Source organism: Tyto alba, unplaced genomic scaffold, assembly GCF_018691265.1.
Source record: "Tyto alba isolate M040663 unplaced genomic scaffold, T.alba_DEE_v4.0 Super-Scaffold_14, whole genome shotgun sequence".
Lineage (NCBI taxonomy): Eukaryota > Metazoa > Chordata > Aves > Strigiformes > Tytonidae > Tyto > Tyto alba.
The window spans coordinates 51,846,707-51,870,776 of record NW_024881276.1 but is presented as its reverse complement, the minus strand read 5'-3'; the positions used below and the strand labels follow the sequence as shown (position 1 = coordinate 51,870,776).

At 37.4% G+C, this 24,070-nt stretch overlaps 2 protein-coding genes across 4 annotated transcripts in view; one reads left to right on the top strand and one right to left on the bottom strand.

The window, feature by feature from the left end:
• The window catches only part of CMSS1 (cms1 ribosomal small subunit homolog), a 250,674-nt gene that overhangs the window by 165,787 nt on the left and 60,817 nt on the right, over positions 1–24,070 (bottom strand). The window lies entirely within an intron of this gene.
• The window catches only part of FILIP1L (filamin A interacting protein 1 like), a 209,928-nt gene that overhangs the window by 130,704 nt on the left and 55,154 nt on the right, over positions 1–24,070 (top strand). For all 3 annotated transcript variants that reach the window (XM_042788446.1, XM_033005288.2, XM_033005289.2), the window contains one exon: positions 6,212–6,390. In XM_042788446.1, coding sequence (XP_042644380.1) covers positions 6,212–6,390 — 179 coding nt within the window. The remainder of the gene's footprint in view (positions 1–6,211; positions 6,391–24,070) is intronic.

The window sequence follows — 24,070 nt, the reverse complement described above, 5'->3', positions numbered from 1 at the left end:
TTTAGCCTTGTAGTCCTGAACACAGAAGATCTTCCTAAAATTCAATTGAAAATACAGTGAATTTCAGAAGTGATCTGTAAGACTAACTGGTTGTTTAATCTTCTCTCACAACTCACATATCTATCCTGAACTTTATGAAGGTTCTTGGCAAATTTGTTGAGAATCTAATGGGAAAATTTGGTGACTGGACAGCTTTACTCACTAGGAACAGAATTCATATGTGAAGAAACGTAGCAAAATAGAAAACTGTAGTAATACATCTTCCTTTGCAAAACCTATGAGACAGATCAAAACCATGTCCTCCTCGGCTATGAGGAGGTTTTCTTACTTTTTTGAAAAGAGGGGTTTTTCTGCCAAAATCGCTCTACAGCTATTTCTTTCAGCAACCTAACAAATGCCAGATAAGCTTACTCTTATTCCTCACACTTGATGATACAATAAATTGGTTTACGTTTAAAGGGGCATAAAAGAAAAGAAAACAGACTTTTGTTTTGGTTTTGCTTCTGTTGAACACAAAGGCCTGAAAAGGTTTTCCATCTTTGCATGGTTTATAAATTTAGATCAAGTCAGTTATTCATGAAAAAAAACGTAGCTACACACAAATTGTCACTTCTCTTGAATAGAAAACAAACGGTATTCAACATTCTAGTAAATACAGAATAATAGCGTAAGAACCATTTTCCCAGATTCAAAAATAAACAAATTTTTAAAAAGACTCTAAAAGACATCAGAGAAAGTGATGTAGGAAAAGACAGATAAAGAGGAAGATACTGCAGAATTTATGGTGTATTTTTCTCTTGTTTAAAACCTTCACAGAATTACAAAGCCAATTCTGGTTTCTAACTCTCCCCAGTTTACAATAACACAATCAAAGATTTAAAAACCTGGTGCCTCACTGAAACATGATTAACAATACATTCTACCACTTCGAGAACTTGTCTAAAAGCATCAAAACTAGAAGAAAGCCTAAATTCTGCATCCATTATGGATAATTCAAAATTTAATCAATTTTTAAAATCCCAATGCCAATCAACATGGGGAAAGGTGCATCCGCACCAGCCTTTTAACAAAGTATATCTGATTGCATCCTCAGAACACCTTAGGAGTGTTGGTTGCAACTTGCCAAGGACCTAGGGCATCAAAAGTTACAGGAAGAGATCGCAACAGTAACATTGACAATGTGACATTCAGGAAAAGCAGACTAACATATCCCCATGGAAATTTGGCTCAACTAGTGTTGCAAAAAACAAGGGAGGAACTGCTCCCGTAATCTCCAGTAATCCTAAATTTAGGATTATATATTCATAAACAGTGACCATGAGGATATTATTAACAGGAATAATATTTCACTGAACTTTGGATAAAGAAACATAGCTAAATTGGATTTTATTCTGGCACAGTGCCAAACACAAAACAGTCTAAAAAGAGAAAGACGAAAAATTAAGTTCCAACATAATGGCTATCCTATCGACTTCGGACACAAGTCGGTGGCAAAAGGTGTTTAAATGATTAAATTCCTGTGAACTTTTAGCTTGCTGAACTATTCACGGTTACGTAAGACCATGCCTCTTATTTTCCATTGCACTGTACAGTATGTTCAGATATTAATTCTAGCAAAAAGCCCATATGGTTAGCAAGAACAAAACAACAAATCACTTAATTAAGATTTTATCACTTTAATTTTCAGCAGAAGGCATATATGGTGCTACTTATTAGTCCACTGCATTTTTTAGCTAAGAACTGTATACGCTGAGTTAATGTCTGTGTGTACAGATAAACATATATTTCTGCATGAACAGATTTAGCATTTGGACGGAGTAATTTGAAGAACCAAGGGCTGTTTGAGACCGCTCCTGTGCAAGGATCTCACACTAGCAGGGGTTCACACAACTTCTCTCTCTTCTCTGCTGGATACGTGGGAGTCAGCCACAAGATCTCACAGGGAAAATGCAAGAGTCAAATTTGCTCCCCAGGGAAGCACCCTTATCTTGCACAGGGACACGACAGAGCTTCCAAACAAACCCCACAGAAATGCAGCAAGCCATTACCCGACTCTGCTCCGCTTGGTCCTGCAGGGAGGGAGAGTGGTGCTGCACATTAACACGCACCTGCATCAGAAGGCCAAACGCCCATACCCACTATGCAGCTTACCTGCAGATCTCAAGTGTCTGCATTAATTGTGATGTAGGATCTGCTGCCTCACCAGTTCTCTTCTCTAACACCCACCTGTACCAGGAGACAGGCCCAGCACCTCTTCCTGCCTCTCCTGAGTGGAATCCTAAACTCTCACTTCCCACTTTGTCCTGAGCCACGACAGCCACATGCCAGCTGCGAATGCTCATGGTAGAATCGACTTGACATCATTCTTAAAAAGAAAGCCTAAATGCATCTAGTCTGAGCAAAAGGAGAAAACTGCAACATGAAAACAGCTTTGATGCAGCAGCTTATTTATTTGTCTCTCTTACTACTTCATGTAGGCAGGTCTCCCCAGGACACTACTGTTCTTTCACCTACTTTCAAATTCCTCTTTCCACCTCTCTGCCTTGAATACACACCTCAACCATCCCAAACACTTTTGTAATCCAAACTGCTAATCTCCTGTCGTGCTTTGGGCCTGGTCAGCAACCAACCCCCGCAGCTGGTCACCCTCCCTTCCCCCTCCCCACCTGGGAATGGGGGAGGGAATTAGAGGGGTGAAGGGAGACTCGCAGGCTGAGATAAGAACAGTTTAATAATGGCAATAAAACAAGAACAATGACGAGGATAGGGGAAAAAAAAGAGAAATATATAAACAGGCAATGTACAGCGTAATTGCTGACCACCCACTAACCAATACCCAGCCTGTTCCCGGCCAGCGACCCCGAGATACCAAGATCCCACAATCGCAATCCCGGAAGGGAGAGAGAGAGAGCTCCTTCCCAACCACCCCTCCTCTATACAGTGAGCATGACGTTCCATGATATGGAATATTTCACTGGCCAGTTTGGGTCAGGTGCTGTGTCCGTGCTCCCTCCCTGCTCCCTGTGCCCTTGCGCACGGGCAGGACATGGGGAGTTGGAGAGTCCTTGAAGTCTCGGCAGCAGCTGAAAACAACAGTGTGCTATCAGCATTTTTCCCATACCAAACCCAAAGCTAAATCCAAAACACAGCACTCATCTAGTCCCTGAAAAGGAATATTAACTCTATTTCAGCCCAAACCAAGACATCTCCACACTGACAAAAGCACAACTGTGAAGTGAAAGGCACTGGCATTCCTCATTAAGAACTGCAAAACAAAAACCTGGAGTTACTACCTTTCTTCTTGCATACATGCTGCTTGGATTACTGCTTGAATTAACCTATTGTACCCATTCAACAAAACTCTAGAGCAAACAAAATATATATACTGAACCCATAAAACACTGCTGGTAGGTCTCACATCCTTCACACCCAACAGTGCAGAACAAGGACTATTTTCTACTGGGTTAATGTTGTTTGTGACTAGCCCTCATCTCCATCAGGCATTTATGTTTGGAAACAGGAGTAATTTGATTCATGATCAGCTTGTAGTGAGAAATTTCAGTGTTTTCTTATGATAGCATCCCCTCATATTCTTACATACAGATTTGAAGCAGTGGTCCAATACATACAAATGCATCACTTTACTTTCTTAACCCCATCCATGCAGACTGCCTGCCAAAAGAAATCACAAGTTCACACCTTTGCCTTCTTCCCCACCTGACCTCATACTGAGAGCTGAAAGCAGCAAGCACTATCATGCAAGGCTGGTGCTCAGTTCATATCAATTTAAGCAAGACAGGGCCATATTTGCAAGCAGCACTGCATCAGAACTTCATCCAAAAGCAGGAGGCAGCCTGCTTTCTGAGAATGGCATATATTCACCTGACAGTGTGGCCTTTAAAAAGGCAAGGATCAGAAACTAAGGTTATGGTGCTTCATGAAGATCTGTGCAATAGCTGTTACAAAAAACCCTCTGAAATCTTGGTGGAGCAGGAAGACTGATAGAACACCCTGAAAATTTTCTCTCTTTCTGGTAAGCTAGTAGCTGAACAAAACAGTTCAAATTTTGAAATTTCCACTTCTGGTGGAAGAAAGAAGAATCTGGAGAAATTAAAAATGGACAGTTTCCTTTAACCTGACCTTTTAAGGCAAATCAGTTTTCAACGTCTGTAAAAGACATAGAAAACACAGCCAAGAGATTACTGTATAAAGCAACACTTGCATACTGAGAAAGCTTGCATATGCAAGGGTTTAGGTAAGAAAAGTCTTCTCAAGAGAGGTCCTACTTCAGGATCATGGTTCCAGAAAGCATTGACCTTGCTGGTGTAAAAGCGTGCAGTGAATAGGAAGAAAAAAACCTTAAGAATCTGCTGTAAGAGCACCACAAAACAGCCGAAAAAGGACAGTTGTAAGTTTCTTTACATTTTTTCATCATGCATGAAATGAGAGCTTAGCTATGTCGCAACAGAAAAGACACTCTCTAATGTCATAAGGAAAAAAACCAGGGAATTTTCAAAATGTTCCACATTTCAGTTGGAATATTTTAGACTCCATATTCAACGTCTTTTCAATTGTTTCTTTTTCCTTATTCATAGCAGTGTCACCAAAAAAGTTAACAATTATTTAGTAGAAACATAAGAAAATATGTAAAGCCTAAAGAGAAGCTGAGATAGGTAGGGAGAGACTTGGAAATCCATGTAGAAATTCATGATATTCTCACTCATTCAAGAAACTCATGTTTAGACATTCCAGCTCCTCCTGTCATCACTTCTATTGGCCAAACTGTGAATAAACATGAGGAAAAGATAATTAATCATACTCATTGGAATTCAATTGTCCAAAATAAGCAGTGGCCCTAAGAATCTGAAGACCCAGTGTTTCTTGTGGCACATGGAATTCCTTGTGGGGGAAACATCAGAGAACCAGAACCAGTCTTGCTTCCCACACTGACCATTTGTGAATTCTTTCCTATTAATAGAGTGAAGCAAAGCAGCTTGACCTACTAGAATAGACTGTGGTTAAAAGGAGGCACTGGGCTTTGAGCTCAAAATTTCTCTTTTCCAGAAAGGATACAAGGATTCTTGTGTTAATCTTATGAGGGAGGCAATCTCCACAGTGGAAAGGAATGAGCAGGGAACTAAGATTCTCACAAATATAGACTCTTCCTAGATCTTTAGATGGTCTCTAGTGATCCTTCCTGAAACTTCAGCTACATCAGTAAGGCCTAAAGAGGAAAACCTCTGCTGGTTTCATACACACGCTTGCATAACTTGGTCACATACTGAATTCAAAATGATAAAAGAATCCTCAGAGTTTTCTCTCACTTTGTGGAAATGACTTCGTTTAACAGCATAACTCCAGTGAACAGTTACATCAATACCTCTATGCTTTAGAAAAACTAAAAATTATTACCAAACCCTAAAACAGATTATTTAAATTTGAATATCATTAATAATATTTAGAAGCTCAGCAAAAATCCTTGGGGAATGGGAGGAAATTTGATGTTCAAAGTGTGCTATAAAGGTGCAAGCCCCTGTCCAACATTTGAAATTTGAGGAACAAAAAAGGAAATGTCACAGTTAAATAAAAATACTTCCACCTAGTTAAAAATTTAGCGCTTATTTATTCCAGAAACACACAGCCATGCTCATCAGAGTAAGCACAGGAGACGGGATTGTCTCCCACTCTTGGTTCTATCACACATTTACTGTGAAACCAGAGGAAAACTGCTTTTTGATCTACCTGTCTACATTACAAAGATAATTCAGTGTTCTCATTTCCTATGCAGCTACAGTCGAGGTAGCTGTTTCTATCCAACCAAAAGTCATCTACTGTGTGAAGCAGAGGCTTCTTCTGCCAAGATATCTGGTTGTCTACCACAAGGATCAATGAGAAAAGCACAGCCCTGGGAACAGTAACTGTTAATTAGTAGCTGCTGAGGCTCAGTCATGACAGGAGAAGAAACAGCAGGTGACTGAGGGTCCTGCAAAACAGTAACTTAATTTATTTTTCTAAAAATTTGTCAGAATTAGACTGACAGAAGTAAATAACCCTGTTCAAACAGATATCAAAAGACACGGCCATTAGGCTGTTAAATGCATTTTATATTATTAAGCCTCTCAAAATCTTTCATTAATGAAAGCCTGAGCAAGCAAGAGTTTCAAAAGACTTCAGGAGTTTTTGTTGTTTTTTTTTTTTTTTTTTTTTGTAGCTTGATAAAGTTATAGAGAAACAGAAAGAAACTCATAGACGAATGCTGCAACAACTTCTACTGGTAGAAAAATCACACAGACAGACACTGTATGAACTAGAGGAAGAGAAGAGGAAGCACAGCAAGTACGTGGAAAAAAGTGATGAGTTTACAAACTTACTGGAACAAGAACGTGAAAGGTAAGGTTACCTCTTGCCATACTACTAAGAAATATCTACAATTTAAAATTATGTCTAAAGATCTGTCTGCTTTCTTATTCTGTATCCACTAAAAATCAGAAATATTTGCAGAGTTGTATATTGAAAGTTCAGCTGTGAAAACATGGCTAATTACTCCTAAATAACAGTAAAGTCTACATCTCCATGAGCAGGTGAGATAGGTCAGGTCATTGGCAGATTCTTCAGCACTGCTGCAGAAGGACAGATATGTTACACTACAGAGAACACCGGGATATAGGCAAAAGTGTGAAATTACAACCAACATGAAACAGGTGAACCTTTCATCATGTTTAAGATGCTCAGGGTACACTGTAGTATATAAGTAAAAGAATATGAAATCAGGCATGCACAGCCTTTGATGGCAGAAGAAAGGCATGAGGAAAAGTAGAAGGTGTTTGGACAGAACATAGAAATACAGAGAGAGGAAGCAAAGGCAGAGGATACTTTACAGAAGGCTTTAAAATTAAGAACGCCATAAAGTTCTCATATCAGGATTGGCATAAAAACCACAAATCCAACTTTATTTTTAAGTGTAATCTAAAATTGCCACAGCTTGTTTAAGCACAGCGTGAGGGTTTCAATACCAATTCTCAGAAGAAGGATTAAGAAGAATTTGATGTCATTTACTGTCTTTTAAAAAGCCACTTTAAATTGTGACTCCTCTGAATCTGCAGTAAAACTGAACACATCCTAAGGAAAAAAAAATAAAACTAAGAACATTTCCTATTCCCTGGATAGCTACTCCAAAAGATAGGAGAATATTGTCTCTGTTTCCTTTCACTTAGGAACAGCTTCCAGATGGAAATGTTTGGGTGTGAGAACATCAACCTCATTCTAAACTCACATTATGCATAGATAATTCTTACTCTGCTTTGCCTGTGTAACATCATGTTCCACGTATTTTGGCACCGTTCACCATTTGCACTACACCTCTCTTCTGCAGGTCTATCAAAGATAGCACATATGCTTCCCACCGAGTACAGAGCCATATTCATGGTTTGCAATTAAGGAGGCTGGCAAAAAAAAAACCCTTTGCTTCTCAGAAAAACGTATACAGATGCAGACAAGCACAGGCACCCACAGAAAAGTACATACAAAGTCCCCCCCACAAGGCACAAAACTGACTTTTTTTCTTCTAGGAACTGTTTTTCTGAAACATCATCGTATCAGGAACCAAAACTTGAGATGAATGTAAATTTTCATCTCTGCTGCCTTTTTCTCAAAAACTGTGAGACACTCATCTCAATGAGACAGAGCTAAACAACTACAGTTGCTAAGAGTGACAAAATGTTGCATCAGAAGCGTGCTTACACAGTGTGAAAAGCTGCACAGAAGGAAAGACTAAGCATCAGAGTCCTTGTATTTTTTTTTTTTTCTTGTGAAAGCAGGGTAGACATGGGATTAAAACTCTTCCCTGTCCCTCCTCCATATTCCTCCCAAGAAGACTATAAAACATTTACTGCGATTATCTGCAACATTTAGTCTATCTGCCTGGAAAACGGAGGAGGGAAGGAAATACTGAGGTGCCTAATGAGACCTTAGAGGATGTAATAATAGATTTCAGATCAAGTCTCAATTTTTGTATTTTCTTTGGAGGACGTATTTTATGTGGAAAACCTTAAGGGGGTGCGATGTCACCTGTTGAGCCGATTCCAAAATATTTGCCAAGTAATGCTGCCATCAACATCTCCACACAATTGCCTGCCATAACAACAACAAAAAAAACCCAACCCAAACCAAAACAATAAAACACAAAACAAAACAAACAAACAAACAAAAAAACCCAACAAAAAACAAAACACCCAGCAAAAAAACCCACAACCAAAATAACACTCAGCAAGTTAAGACACAGCTCCTTATACATTAGCCTGCCTGACCTGACATTCAAAACACACATCCACACGCAAAGTGGCCTTTCCTTTCATTTCAAAAACCTTAGCCAAATTTTAATCTTCTCAGGATGTGAATTTTGCATTTGGATTAAGAACAAATAGAACTCTATGAAAAGTTTCATACTTAGAGCAATGACAAATGAATTTTTGCTTTCTTCCCAATTCAATTAAAAAAAAATAAAATTTAGAAAAACAGTAAGTATACATCAGTGATATTTTTTTCTCACCTAGTAGCAGTATTCTCTCCTAAGTGTGGAAGGTATATATCATTCCTAACAGTATTTCAGTTTCAAAGCAAAAACCTGAACTTCCATTCAATTAGTTATGAATGTGTCTTTCTTTTATCGAAGAGCAAGGCTACAACATTTGCTAAAGATATCCTTGAAAAGTATGGAATGCATGCAAGCCAAACAAGGTACATAAACAATATGTGACTGTGATCAAAATGGAAAATAAACCAAAACAAACTTAGATGTTATGGGACAGTGATGCTGAAGCACTGAAAACTGCTCTTGATAGCAAGAATAAAGAAACATCAGATACAGCCAGTTACGACTCATATGACTCTGAATACATTTTCAAATAAGGCAGAGAGAAAGCATTTCCTTTTTCTTATTTATGTGTTCAGGAAGAACAGAACTGAAGATTTCTTAAAAGAAAATTTTAGTGACAAGCTAATTTGTCAGATGATCATGTTTTACAAAAACTAGGCAAGCCTCCATCTCTAGGGCCTTTCTGCTGCCTTAATCCCTCCATACATGACATTTCTCATTAAAAGAGTTAAAAAACATGTTTAGATCATGCAAAATATCACCAGTCTTCACTGCCTCAGTAAAAACTCTTCACCTTAATCATTTGAGAATCCCTCTGAGTTCATAGCAAGGCAACAAGACTAAGTTCAGCCTCAGTAATTGTACATTGTCAGATTTGGGAGTTTAAATTCATGACAGGACTAGTGACAGCTTTCTAGATATGAGAACTGGATTAGCATTTAATGTTAACTCTTTAGTCATTTTAAGCATTTTCCTTGTTGCCAGCCAAAACTTATCCTCCATAGTCTTGCTGTAGTTAAGAGACACCAACTGGTCTTCTGAACTGAAAAAAGCCTTCCTAGGTTCAGACATTTAGCAGTAAAAGAATGATAAAATCATGCTACTATCATTATATTCATTCATCTTCAGCCTTATGTACTTCTAAAGCATGGAAGCACTGAGAAACTCCTATCAAATAAGAAATGGTTTTGTGGAAGAAACAGGGTCTTTCCTGCATTTAAATGTGAATTGTACTCTGTATGTGTGTGCAGCTCAGACAGGAACACAAACTACATATGCATGGTAGTGTACTAGACCAAGTCTACTGGAGTCTAGAAGGGAAATTTTTATAGTATTACTGGACCCTAAAGAAATAGCAGCTCCCAAACTCACAGGAATGTAAAAGAAGTCCAGAAGCTAGATAGACTACTAGGTGCACCTGAAGAACCACAGCATAAAAGCCATTAAGTTCGTTTAGAAGCTCTTGTATTTCATGGGGTTGGAGGATGGAGGTCAGGATTAAGGACTAGGAAGAATGCTTGCTTTACATTCAAATGCAGCTTCTACTCTATCTTCCCTGAGGATCTACGTATTCATCCAAATATATTTATCCACATTCCATATTTTTGCAGTACAATTAAATAGTAAAAGCTGCTATTTTAGAAAACATTTTACAAAACTAACATACAAAACCAGAGGGTTTTCCAGACATGCATGTTCCCAGTTTGAAAACACATGCGTTATGCATGCAAGTATTTACACATTACTCTCCACCCCCGACACACACACACACACAAAAAAAAGAAACAAAAGAATGAAATCGTATAATGATTAGCACTTACTCTGCCCTTCTCTGCAAATCTCAAGGAATTCGAAATATCACATAAGTACAGTTATACCCCATTTTCTGAATACTGAAAGGAAATGGAGGAATGACTGGAAAAAACTAGCCACAGGTACCTGAAGGTTAAATTGGAGGAAATGAAGAAATCTCTCAAGGTATAGGTGTGTCCCAACTTCAAACTTTCTATATAGCGTATAGACTCTCAACCACACAAAGGGTGAAGCTTTATAATAAAGATACATCAGTTAAATAAATGAACATTGTTAAACAGGACAAGAGAAAAATAGCAGTTTACTAATAAGCAATGCAAATAGATTTTTAAAGGCATTGATGATAAATGGTGCTCACAGGAATTCAAATATTGGCACAAAACTTTGTAGGTTGATATAGCAGCAAGTAATAAGATCTTTAGTTTAAGGATCATCTACTAAGATGAAGTTTTTTTCTATAGGAAGCAAAACCATCATAAGTTTTTGTTTTAGCTCTGAATACACGCTCACAAAGGTCATACAAAGAGCCTAGTCCAAAGAAGAAGAAAACAAAATTGTTTACATATAAGATAATACTAACATTTCCTAAAAGGAAACTTACTACTTATGCTCTAGGCAAGTGAAAAAAACTAAGCCAGCCAACCAAATTCTATTCCACTGCATCAGATATTTCCTCTTAAAACATCAAGTAAAGGACATTTTCAGTGTTAAGATAAAAATTATTATTATATCCATCTGAGGAGTCAGCATTCACCAAGCATAAAAAAATGGAACCTGACCTGCAAAAGTCTCAGAACTGTAGTCTTTGTCAGCTAACAAAACACTGTGCTTGTTACTCCAACTGCTGCCCCCCTCAAGGTCTGTCAGTTAATAGGACAACCTGTTGAGTGATACAGGTTAGAAGGGATCTCTGGAGGTTTCCAGCACAACCTGCTAAGTGTGCAGGTCTAACTTCAACAGTCAGATCAGGTTGCTCAGACCCTTGACCAGCTGACTACTGAAGATCCCCAAGGGACAGTGATTCTGCTGGCTGCCTGGGCTCTTGATGCAGTCTTTGCCATTCTCAACAGAAGACTCTCTTCCTCAGTTTCATTGTAGGCATCATTCTGGTCCAGCATCTGCCTCATGTTCAACTGAAACTGTTCTCATTGAAGGCTAAGTAGCTGCCCTTCTGGCAAACCTCTGAATCTAATTCATCTTCACTGTCTCTGATCTTTTGGCTGCCTTGGACACAAATGAAATTTCAGCACTTCTTGCCATCCTACCCACAAAGATTTTTTGCGACTCCAGCTGTACTCAGTTCTCTTGTGACCACAGTGTACTCTGGGTTGGAAACTTCTCATTGTCCACCTCTGCTCTGTCTGTAAGACACCACAGACCTTACTCTCTAGGTCTGGTCTTCATCCAGTCACTTTCTGTGCTTCTCCTCACAGAAACTGAAAGCCAGCTGTCATCTCTATGCTGATGATTCAAGTCTACTTCAACCACTACCACAACAAATTTCAACATCTGTGAGCAACCTGCCATCATCCCCAACTCCATGAGACCAGAAGGGAACTCCATCTTTTATTCCCCTGCCCTTAGCTTCATCCTTAAGACTCTCTAATACCTCAGTTTTTAAAACTGGGGTAAGTCATACTGCTTGTCACTCAGAATGTCATACCCAGGCACATTTTCTACTTGAGACTTTCTACATTTAAGTCTCACAAATTCTTCTTCATAACATCTCCAAGAAAATAAAAAATAAAATTTAAAAAGAAACACCAAAAATACCCCCCCCCCAATAAATCAAACCTGTCTTTCTGTCCATCCAAATAACTAAATCTATTTTTTTAACATTTCCACATTAGCTATTTCACCCCTCTATGTGTCTTCACTGGATGCACTCTCATTACTGCATTAAGGCTACATATTTCCTCTTGTGTATCTTCACAGCATACTCTTACCCTCTCATGCAATGTTATTATATGGACTAAACATACCACTAAAAATTTGGCAAAATTAAATCATATTATGTTATAATATTGCTCAGGTATTGAGTAGGTAAGAAATGTGATTTCATAAAACTGAGCACTCTTGGTTTAGTGGTTTGTTGTTTGGATGTTTGTTTGTTGGTGGGTTTTTGTTTTTTGTTTTTGTTTGTGGTTTTTTTTTTTTTTTAAAAGTGTCAGATGAAAGTAATTGCTATACACAGTAGGTCAAGTGAGCAGTGACTGAAAACTGGGACAAGGCATCAAAGGAGAGAAGGAACCATCTCAGCTAAAAGGTGAAGTGTGTTAGTATGTTGCCAGTGTAACACTGCTGTACTTTAATTCTGACACATTCACACATTGGAGTAACAATATATTGCAAGCCCAGCTCTGGAAAATTCAATATTCTGTAACAGTGGGTATAATAAATATTTGCTGTCTGTCTTAATGAAGCCAATTAAATATTATAAGCATCAGGATCTTATCTCTATAGAAAGCTACAGTAAAAATAAACACTGTCAACTTACTTATTCTACATGTATTACCAGCAGTTTTTAATTTCATGCACACTGAACTATTGTTGTAGATTGCATTGTACTCAAATGGAATCATTTCCTTTTAGCTTTCTGGCAATGAGTTATATATATTACATATGCCTAAGACTATGTCTTGCAACTTGTGAAATGGATGCCAGATCACTGTACATTTGACCTTTTCATGGGTATCTAGTGTTCTGTAGGTGAATAAGAGAGACCCACCACAAGTAAAACGTTAGCATTCTTACTCTGCATTACACCCCAATGGGACAATCCCACTAATAATATCACTGAGACACGAAGACAGACTCAAGGAAGTGATGTACACAGATTAATTACCTCATGCTCATACGTGAAAAGCTATGTACCACTGCACTACATAACTTTCAACAGATGTTGTGAAATCAAACCCTTGTCAAAACTCAAGGATCCAGAGGTTTCTACAGTAGTTTCTGTGCATGACGGAAGGTTAAAATACTTTATCTTAAAGTGAATAAATCTATAGAGTCCAGGTTAACAAAGGGATTGGAAAACCCAAAACTTAAATAAGGTCACATTATGTTTACTCAAAATGAAGATTAATACAAATAGAAACAGGACTTTCAGCTCAGTGTTAACACAACTGAGAAATTCTCTAGATCCGTGGTGCAATTCTAAATTATTCCACCTACTGTAATCAGCAAGCAGATGCAAGACCTAGGTGATAACCATTTCTCATGTGAATCCACTGACGCTGGTGGAATGACAGAGAAGTGAGGCTCAGGTTTAATTTTTTAAAAACTCTCAGCACATAAGATGTCTCTTCACTGCTTGAGACACACTGCCATGATTACCAACCAATACTATCATTTCATACTTTGAGGCCAGGGAGGACACAATGAAAAACTTCAAGTCAAAAGACATTCTCCTACACTGCTACCCTCTCTCCCCTCATGAGTGGGAAAGCAATGGTCATTGCCATACACCCTCCCTGAAAAAGGGCATAAATTCTCCTGAAAGGGATGATCACGGAAAACCACTCTGGTGGTAGCTCAGGTCAGCACTTTTAATCATAGTGCCAGAGCTCAAAGGGAAAGACGATCTTTCTAAGCTGGCAAGTCTCAGAATATTTATGGCTCGTGTAAATCAACACCAGCTCCATATACTCTGTTTGGAACCTAACCAGTGACCAGCACGGACAACGAAGCACTGGCCAAATATGCTCATGGTGAGGCACTGCCCTCAATAACGGGGCACTTGCTCTAGTCACCAATTTACATTTCCAAATAAGACTGAGCGCGCCACTCCATGTGCAGTACAGCATAACTAATCATAAGCAACAATAGAAGCGGATGACTGCACCAAGACCTGTGACCAAAAAAAGACACGGTGCACTTTGATTCATTGCAGAGTGGGGCTGTGAGAGGGAGAAACTGACACAGGATTTTGTGACTGGAGTTAAAAAAAAAAAAAAAAAAAAAAAAAAAAAAATCACATAACATCAGACAAATAGAAAAATCTATAAATCATTCTCTGAGATAGAAAGTTTGACACTATAATAATTTTCCAGAACAAACCACTGCTATGGGAAAAGTTATACTCATGTTTGAGTGTGGAGGAGGAAAAATTTCAATGAAGTTAAGATCTTTCTCGTGACAGAAAAATTTAAGTGACTTAAATGTGCTATAATTAGTTTCATATCTTAAGAACAGGCAAGGGAAAAATGGCCATGAGAACTGAGAATGCAGGTCACACATCGGTTACCAAGACCTGAGGTCTAAACTCATAACCAAGTTTCCCATGGCATATTATGAGCTTCAATGTGCTTATGCCCAGCTACAAAATCTGAGCATTATGTACATATATGAAAGAAACAGGTATGGGAGAGTGAAGCAGTTTAAGAAAAATAGCACAGCCTCAGTCTCTGTGCTAAGACAGTCATTTTAAACAGAGACTAAACAAGAAAATCAGTAGCACTAAATCTACTGAGAACAGAGATTACTGGAAAAAAGTGTTAAGAATAAACACCCAAATATTTTACATGATAATTTTGATTCTCGCAAAAGTAAATTATTTTTTTGTTTCTTGAGCCTGAAATGAACACTGTATAACATTTCAGGAAAACATCACACACTTCAACAATGTAACTCATAATCTATTTAGTGTCTGAAGACCAAAAGTGTGAACACATTGAAAAAGTATGTTCAATATTTGAACCTCTCTGCTAAGAAGATTGGAAAAAAGGCACAGAATACGTATAAATTCAGAAATAAACTAAAAGGTCAGGAGGGAAACATGAACTTTAATTTTTAAAATTTCAGTTTAAGACTCCGATATGGGGAGGACAGGACAGGCAGATGTCTCAGAGTAGGAAATGGGAGCAATAAGAAGTAGACAGAAGAAAAATCATTAGATCATCTAGTCTTATCCCTGGCAACAGAAGGTTGTTCTCCAAACATACTGTCGACAATTTTGCTTCTCATTTCACATGTCCAAAATACAGAAAGGTCTCAATCCCTGTGGAACTGTTCTATAAAAGTTGCACTGTCATAAATAAAAATACACTTTTCTATTTATTCCATAATTCATTCTCTTTAACAACTCAATACAGTCCTTCCTGATACGACTGTTACGCTGTTGAAAGATTTCAGTCTTGGCTAAGACTGAAAACGAACCTGAAGGCACCCATTTTGGTCACAGACACAGACCCAGATGAGGTCCACAGCAGATAAAACCCTAAGATGAGAATTTGAGCTTGGGCTTCAGCAAGGCCTGCTGCTTAAGGACGGTTCCGAATGGAGAACTGCCCACTCCACTTCTGCAGTGGGTCTCAATTGCGTACCCCCCTTGGGATAAAAACCTGACACAACAGTGCCTGCAAGGCACGATTTGAAGGAACTCCGAAGACTGAGCAGACAGAGACTTAACAAGTCCCTTCACCCTCCCACAGAAAAGTTTGTGCTGTGGAACATGACTGGTAAAAGCTAGAGCTTGTACAGACTTCGTGACAACAGAAGGCTCCAGCACTAAATGCATTTGAACCATCACTCGATCATCAACAACATTAATTTTCAGGCAGGAAAAAAACCCAAATCCAACATTTGTGATGGGGTCACTGTGATCAGGCTACTGAAAGGGGAGAGAGAGGAAGTATTTTGCCACAGACGAGTTTTATCCCCCCCCAAAATAGGAAATTGAAAGTGCCAAAGGGACAATTACATTGAAAATACCCAGACAGCTAACTGATTCATGTCTGCCAAATTTGGCCAAGTATCAGTTACCTTCTCCCAGACTCTACCTTTGCCAAGGGTGTTGGAGAAGAAGGGAATCTCACTGAATCCAGAAACCTGGTTGTTTGCAAATGTGCATATGAGCTTGACAAGATACACCTTACACAGGTCTGCTCTCATTCTCTACCCAAGATACTCCTAGCAGCTTCAGCTCAGACAGCATCAGGTTATGGGACTACAAATGAAAAATCACTAAAACTGCTCTTTAGAACAATGCCTTATTTACTTCCTTGCCAGCACCTTTCAAGTTACACATTTTGCTTGAAATTATGAGAACTGATTAAAAACCTGCAACTTGAACAGCGTTCTTCACTTGCAAAATCAGCCAGAGTCTTGTACACTGCTGTGAAATTCCTTAACCATAGCACTTTAATTCACAGTATCTTCAAGTCACTGGGAAAAGACACATGCCCCACAGACATTATCAGGGTATGGGTAACAAAACAATGTTTCTTGACCTATCATTCCATTTCAGTCAATCATAATTGTTACCCTCTCACTTGCACTTCCTTACACATTATGCTAGCCTCCTCCCTCCTCATAACCTGGGAAAAAACCTGAACAAAACCAGACAGACAATCCTGTGGAAAAGGATAAATGAAGACAGTGCACCCCCCTCTCCCTTCAATTTGATTTGTATGCTAAAAATTTTATGGTTATCAGAAAATTCTTAGCACTGTAAACTTCATTCTGACATAGAAATTTATGATTACTCAGATGACTTCTAGGAACATTCAGACCCTACAATTCGCATTTAAGTCATCAGGAAATTGGGACATTGTTTATTCAAATGTTTAGACAAGATTTCACATGTTTCTCATTTGAAAATTTTATCTTACATCCAACTGGGGAACCAAGCAGCAAGACACACTCCCTGAAATCCTAAAATTCTCCTTTTTTTTTTTTTTTCTTTTTTCAGTAGTCTTGCCAGCTAAACTCTGGATGTCTTTGTGTGCTGTCAGACAGGAGAATGAATGAGTCAGTCTGTCCCTGACTGGCCTGGCCTTCTAGAAAGGAAATTTAGAAGTTTGATGACATATTTGGATAAACACACTCACTGGATAAAGTTACTTAACTTTTTATGTCTCTTAAGTTTGCTATAAACCTTCAAAATCCTTATAGGCTAGATTTAAGTATATCCAATAAAAACTACAGATTATAAAAAAACTTAATGAAAACCACTATATTAAAAATCAAAGGACCTTGTAAACATGCTCATCAAAGCTTCACCATTGTAATATAGCATCACATCCATAAATTGATGTTATTAATTGCTAGTCATCCACAACTGTTAGTGAAATATCAGCCCTATATAGATCATCTTTGGTTCAGAACCCAGTTTTCTCATGGTCTCTGAACACAATGTAACAGCCAACACTGTAGCTCTGACTGAAGGAGCAACGAATAAACCCAGAGTTTATACAGTTCAACTCTCCTGACAAGACAGTGAAGACTATGTTATCATCTGTATGTGCTTTAGGTCTCCCTGAGAGTAGTATTTAGCCTAGAAATAAAAGATGATTGAAATATATAGTAGTGAACCTACAGAAGGGCACAAACATTGAGCTGATTTAGCTTCCTAAGCCCTTCGTTTACCAAAGGTTAAGGAGATTTAAAATACCATTTTGGAAAGAGTAATTTCTTGCGATAGTAAGCATTGAGGAGCATGGTGCGTAATTCAATGGAGTTTTATTAAAGGAATGTACCTTACAGATTCAAGATCCTGACCTCTGAATTCCCACCTTCTTTAGCTCTGTACTAACTTCAGATGAAAAGAAAGAAGGTATTCCAAACAGAACTTCTATTAGCTTCACAAAACAAAACATTTACTGTCCATCAACCATATATTAGGCTGTTTTCCATATATGCTTATAAGCATCATCAAATTTTAAGATTAGACTGGTCTAAATTTCTTGTCTGTAACCAATTTTAAAATTAAGCTAATTTTATAGAATTTCAGATTTCACTGCCAGCATTTCATTAAAGTGTGTAGTTTAATGCTTACATATGCAAAGATCAGAGTCTCAAAGCAGTATACACAATGTTGCCTTTCGGTTTACTAAATGTAAAGATAGTTGATTTTATGATACCCAAGAGGCATCCAGATTATTTCTTGGAGAAAACTGAGAAGGATCTGTTCACGCTAAAAATAACAGCATATAAAGGTATTTGCAAAGTGCTTGGAGACAAAATTATCTTTTTAGCCACCTGACTACAAGACTCTCCACACCTACATCTTTGAAATGGTCCTAGTACCAACACACAGGTTCAGGCAGTCAAGTAACATTTCAGTTAGTAGTTGAGAAAATGATGCAGGAAGAAAGTGTTCAGTTTTATTAGACTGTGGAAAGACTTTTGGAAGAGGATGCGCAAACTTTACCAAAAATAAATCAGAAATAGGCTGCTGGTATTTAAGTTTAAAATGAAAATGAAGACTGTTTAAACTTAGCAGAAAGTTGGCAGGTGCAAAGGCATGTACAGTTCAGGATGACACATCAATTAGGGATGCAATCACTAGAATCTGTCTTCTTGGAAATAAAGCATTAAAGCAGTTAATGAAGTTTGACAGGAAATAGCAAAGCTGTCTAACCAAACAGCATTTCAACCAAGTGAAGTTAAAAAAAAAATAAAATAAAATAAAAAGACAGCAAAATAACGAGGGTGCAAGGGCTCCTATACAAATCCAAGTTCAAGAATCCAACACTAAAACTAGACGGTCTAGTTTTAAATGTGGACACGGATAGAATGTGCTTCTCAAAGTGTGTGAGAATAAAACATTCAGAGGAATATGATTATACTATTGATAAAGTATTAAAATGAAAATGACAGAACTAATTATGCTGATGTAGGAGCTATACAGCTGTAACAAAAAAAGGTAAGCAGAAAAGTTGAGAGAGCAAAATAAGATAAATGTATTTAACTCTGTAAAAGCATATCCAGACTTTCTGTGAGCTGAAGCTCATTTATAAAGAGATAATCATATAAATGATAGACTACTGACCATCAATCCACACTAATGACACTTCCACATCATGATGAGAGGTAGAAAGGGCAAGAATAAGAGGAATCTGTAGTTATTTTTACATGATGGATAAATGTCACACTGGAGTATAACAGAGAATAGCTATTTAAGTACTCAAAATTTTTGTAAAGCATCTAATCATAAATTTCAATAGTAGGAGCAAGTTATGGTTTTTGTTCCTACTAGAGCTATGAAGTGGTTCACATCGTATATATTGAAAAGCCAGAGATTCCTAAGTTCTCATATTCAACCAATTTAAGGCTAGAGCAAAGAAAACAAAAGCCAACTACCACATCTAGCTTTAAGTGGGATAAACCCATAACACCAATGGGAACTTGATTAAATGCAGCATCTAAAAGAGCACATTCCTTGAAGGCACACCAAAACCAATTTAACAACACCTACAAAGTAGATTCCATGTAAATGCGTATCAGCAAATGAAAAGCAACTAAAATACTCTCCCCAACTAATCAATTTAACAACAAAATAAAATAAATTAAATATGAAGACAACTTAAAAGGGAAAATATGTGTGAAAAAAAAAAGACAGCATACAAGAAATAGAAATGCTGTTATGGTAAAATCCATCCATCCATCCATCAGATGTGGGAAGTCTGCATCCTACTCAAAGTGACGAACATGGAATTGCTCTGAACGTTCTTCTCCTCTTAGGACTGAGGCATAGAATTAATTTGGTTTATTTGTCACAACCTTAATTCTTTTTCATTTGTATTTTTCCCTAACTGATAGCATTGGATTCCACTGTTTGGGAAGTCAAGGAGGTTTTTACGTTAGACTCCCTTTATGGAGAAAGAGTCTGTTAAGCCAGCTGAAGCCGAACTGATAACAGAAAAACCTCTAGATCAAATTTGTACAACACAAAGCAACAACCGTACTAGCACCTTACCAGGACTAAATGGTTTTAAAGTGTTCTAAAAGAACTTGCATGAGAAACTGATGAACTATTAGCTGGTGGGTAATTCCTCCCTTAAAAAAGCCAGAGAAATGGGAGGCAGCACTAGTTCTTACAAGATATTCTAGGAGTAACCCAAGTAGAACTCAAGATCAATTTATTTGATTCACCAACTAACGAGAAGAAACCACGGTAAAGACAAGAACTGGCAGGTATCAGGCAAACACGAAATACTCCAGCGAGTTGAGAGGAAAGCAGGGTCATGTGCCCAGTCTGCTCTCCTTCCCCATCTGTCCTTAAACTCAGCAATGCTTTGCCCTTCCATCGTCCTGTTAATCATGCTATCTGCACTGAAGCAAGACTAACTGAGCAGTTCATTCACCCCTTTCCCAGCATTAGTATGTTTTTCATGCACTTTGATGTGCATAACAACAAAACTCAAGGGTCTGACTAGTTACTTCCAATTGTCTGAAATAGATGTTTACAAAGGCCAATTTTTAATTGAGTTTTTTTATGGCTGTGTGCCTACTCATCATCATTCAATTTTCTCATATCTCAGCTTTTCAAATAAAATGCAAGAAAGAAGCAAAGACCTCTCAGTTATGAAATGCCTACAGGGTTCTTGAAAAAGGGTATCTTTTAGTGTCCAGGATATTAAGCAAGAGTCCAGTTTGACCCTGATAAAAGTCCATTGCAGAAAAACTGCGTTCATCATAGCAGGGGGGAGAGCTTAGTAGCTAGCACATTACCGGACACTAAAAAAAATCCAGCCATGAAACTTCCATAATTCATTCTGTTTCACTATACAAACAGCATTTTCCACAGTAAATAACACTGTTTTTACAAAACTTATGGAAACAGCTACCTATCCTTACTGCACCCAAATGAAGAAGTAAAATCAGAATTTTGATTTGCTATGCAAAAGCTGAATATTTGGATAGCTGTAGAACATCACAATCTTTAGGTGTTCCTTCTTTTATTTCTAAAAACCAAATAATGAGATTATAGGAACCCATGCATAAGTCTCCTGAAAATATCTATAATGAAATATTTAGTAAAATTTTGAAGAAATAAGTACTAGCATGTGGGTCATAGTTTCAAAAGAGCTCAAGCATGCAGTCTTTACCCACTTAAAGAACTGCAGTCAGACTTCACACTGTATTCTGACATGCAGCAGTTCATAGCAGTAACATGGAAATGAATGAAGATGTTGAGCTCACTGGAACAGTTAGGCTTTTAAAAGTTATTCCCAGTAAAGAAGAGCTCTCCTACCTCCAAGAAGAGAATGAGAGGCTGCTTGTTTTAAAAAGAAAAATACTAAAAGTATCCTCAATTACATGTATCTTGATAAAAAAAAATGAGATAACAAATCACAAGTTCTCTTCAATTGAATCCACAAAAAAATGCAATAAGGCAAAACGTATATGATTAATGTTTAAGACACTGAAATATCTTCAAGAATTAGGACATGAGAGTACTTGGATCCCAATACAAGGTGACACTGAGACCATGAATGCAGGAAAAAAAAAAAAAATCCTAACATTTGAACACCATTCCACTTCCTCATAGCATCCAGACCTCGACCTTAATTCTTTAAGAAACTCTTCATGTTATCTTGCTTGTTCAGCTGTTATAATTACAGCGGGAAAAGGAAAAGCTGTTGATTTTCTGTATAACACTGAAAAAGTCATTACACTTCCTTATTTAACACAGAACTCACTTTCCTCAAGTGTAAAATGGAATAACGATGCAACACTAAGTCAGTACTGGTGCCAAGACTTATTCACTGTCATTGCATTCAGGACAAATACATAAGAAAAGAGAATACATACATCTATGTGCTACAGTTCATAAAATATATAGTAAGCAGACTTCCTATGGATGCCTTGTGCATTGGTTTCTTTTTTTAAAAAATAAAGTTTATTCTATTTGATGCACCTGTCCTCCCATACTTCAGTCCCTAGTATTAAAATCATTCCATTTCATCTCCTTTTTGTTTCTTGTCATCAGCTCTATATGGAGTATTTATTCATGCAGTCATTATGACAAAACATGTATTTTTGGTTGCAGCCCAAAAGTAATCCCAACCTTCACTTTCTTTTCAGATAATGTTTCTGTTTCTCCATTCTTAGACAAGGTATCCAGACTATCTTCTAATAAGTATATTACTGCCCATGGAAATGTACTGATGACAGCTCCACTCAAGTGACTGAAGACAGTCTTCACATGGACTAAAATCCCACTACAGAAGTGATAACTTGTAGATAACACAGTTAGGGTCACTACTCCTTTCTGTGACCTCTCTTTGAATAGGCAATTTGAAAAACAAGTTTTTACTGGGTTATTTACTATATTTATACCACACTGATTTGCAGGACTGTTTCTTGTACCTCTCTCTACGTGCTGGTATTGACCACTGACTCTGACCCAGCTTAAATGCTTCACATCTACTGCATGTGCCCATTCAGATTTCTTACCAGTTTGCTTCTGTTTACACAATCAGACTTCACATTTCAGTTCTTAAGGAGGAACAAACAACCTTTTGGAAGAATAGGAGTTCAGCAAATGAAGGGAAAAAAAAAAAAAAAAAAAGCAGCAAACAGCAAATCCTGGAAATTGCAGATTTGTATAGAAGCCCACTAACTGCCATTCTGCACTGTGAGTTTGGAGCAAGTAGAATGTGATAAGCAGATAAGCAGTGTACTATGGAAATTGTGTCAGTGCTCACAAGGATACACTTGATAGTAAAAGATAAAATGGTTAGGAAATTGGTGCTAAACCCACATGGTTAAAAAAGAAGAAACATGAGAAGAAAAAAAAGTTCTTAGATTACTGCTTTCTTTTCTCATTATTCAAGTTGGGATATCCCTATTTATCATCAAAGGAAAAGAAAAATATATAATGACATTTTCATGGGAAAGGGGAAAAAATACAATCACTATTTGATTTCTAACTGTCTGGCAAAGTGCAGAGTTACTAAATGTGTTTACATTAAGAACCTGAGCTTTGTTTGAATGTTTACTTTATAAAAACTCTGAGTTGAAAAGCTAGCAGAATAAACTGTGTATTATCATTGTCAGTGTAAATTACAGGTTTTGTTTGCCACAGCCATCTGCAATGAGAAGCTGGACAAGAGCCAAACGAAAGTGAATAATTTAAAACGCTCAATCAGTTACATTCTGAGACATTTTGTTTAGTGTTTAATAAGCTCTCCAGGGATGGAGAAATTACTAAAGCACATTGTCTTGACATGAGCTAAAACAGTTCTCTCTCATCATCATATTTTTGAGAATTTGACATTAATGTATCAGATGAGCATAAGTCCATTTATATACATACACATGCATATATATATATGCTTATATTTTTCCACATATGTGTATCGATGCACATTTTATGTCATAGTTTTGCACATCTGATATTCTTTATCATATTCCATCTTTGACCTGAAATGTCCATACTTGGTAAAGTTTTTATACATATTTATACATTCATTCGTCTGTCTACTCTCTATGTAGGATTTCTTGTTTTATATATTAAGAGAGGACACAAATCAAATGCGTCATACACAAGGCATCATGAATGGAGAGCGAAGGATGTACAGGAACTGTTCTTTAGTTTATTTCACATTATGGAGGAAGAGAGCCTCTATTAACAGAGTAACTCTAAAACTAAATCAAATAGTTTCTGTTTCTTTCACTGATAATCAGAATATGACACTGCCTTTTACCAGAAGTTTCTGAGGCCAAGAATTTAGGAAATTCTGCTGAGCCATTAGATGCAAAACAAAGACACCAAAATTGTTAACAGTTGTTTCTGAGAATTCAGCGGCAAGCAGGAAAGAGAAAATTATTATTTTGAGATCAGATGTATCTCCTCTTAAAAATCAAAATGAGACATTACCAGAGAACAAATTATTCTGTCCCTGTTTTCCCTACAGTTTGGCTCCTACATTTTTGTTAGGCATCCTATGTCAATCATCGTCAAAAGTCCTGATATTGTACTTGAGTAAGTGTCCTAATATAGCAGTATGTAGGCTCCAATTTCAACACATACCATTATTTTTAAGTTTTATTTAGGACCAAAAGGGAGATTGGGCCATTTCATATAAATGCCTTTTAGAATATACTGTGGCTGTTCATTGATGGTGGTTTCTTCAATTGTGCATTTTAAGA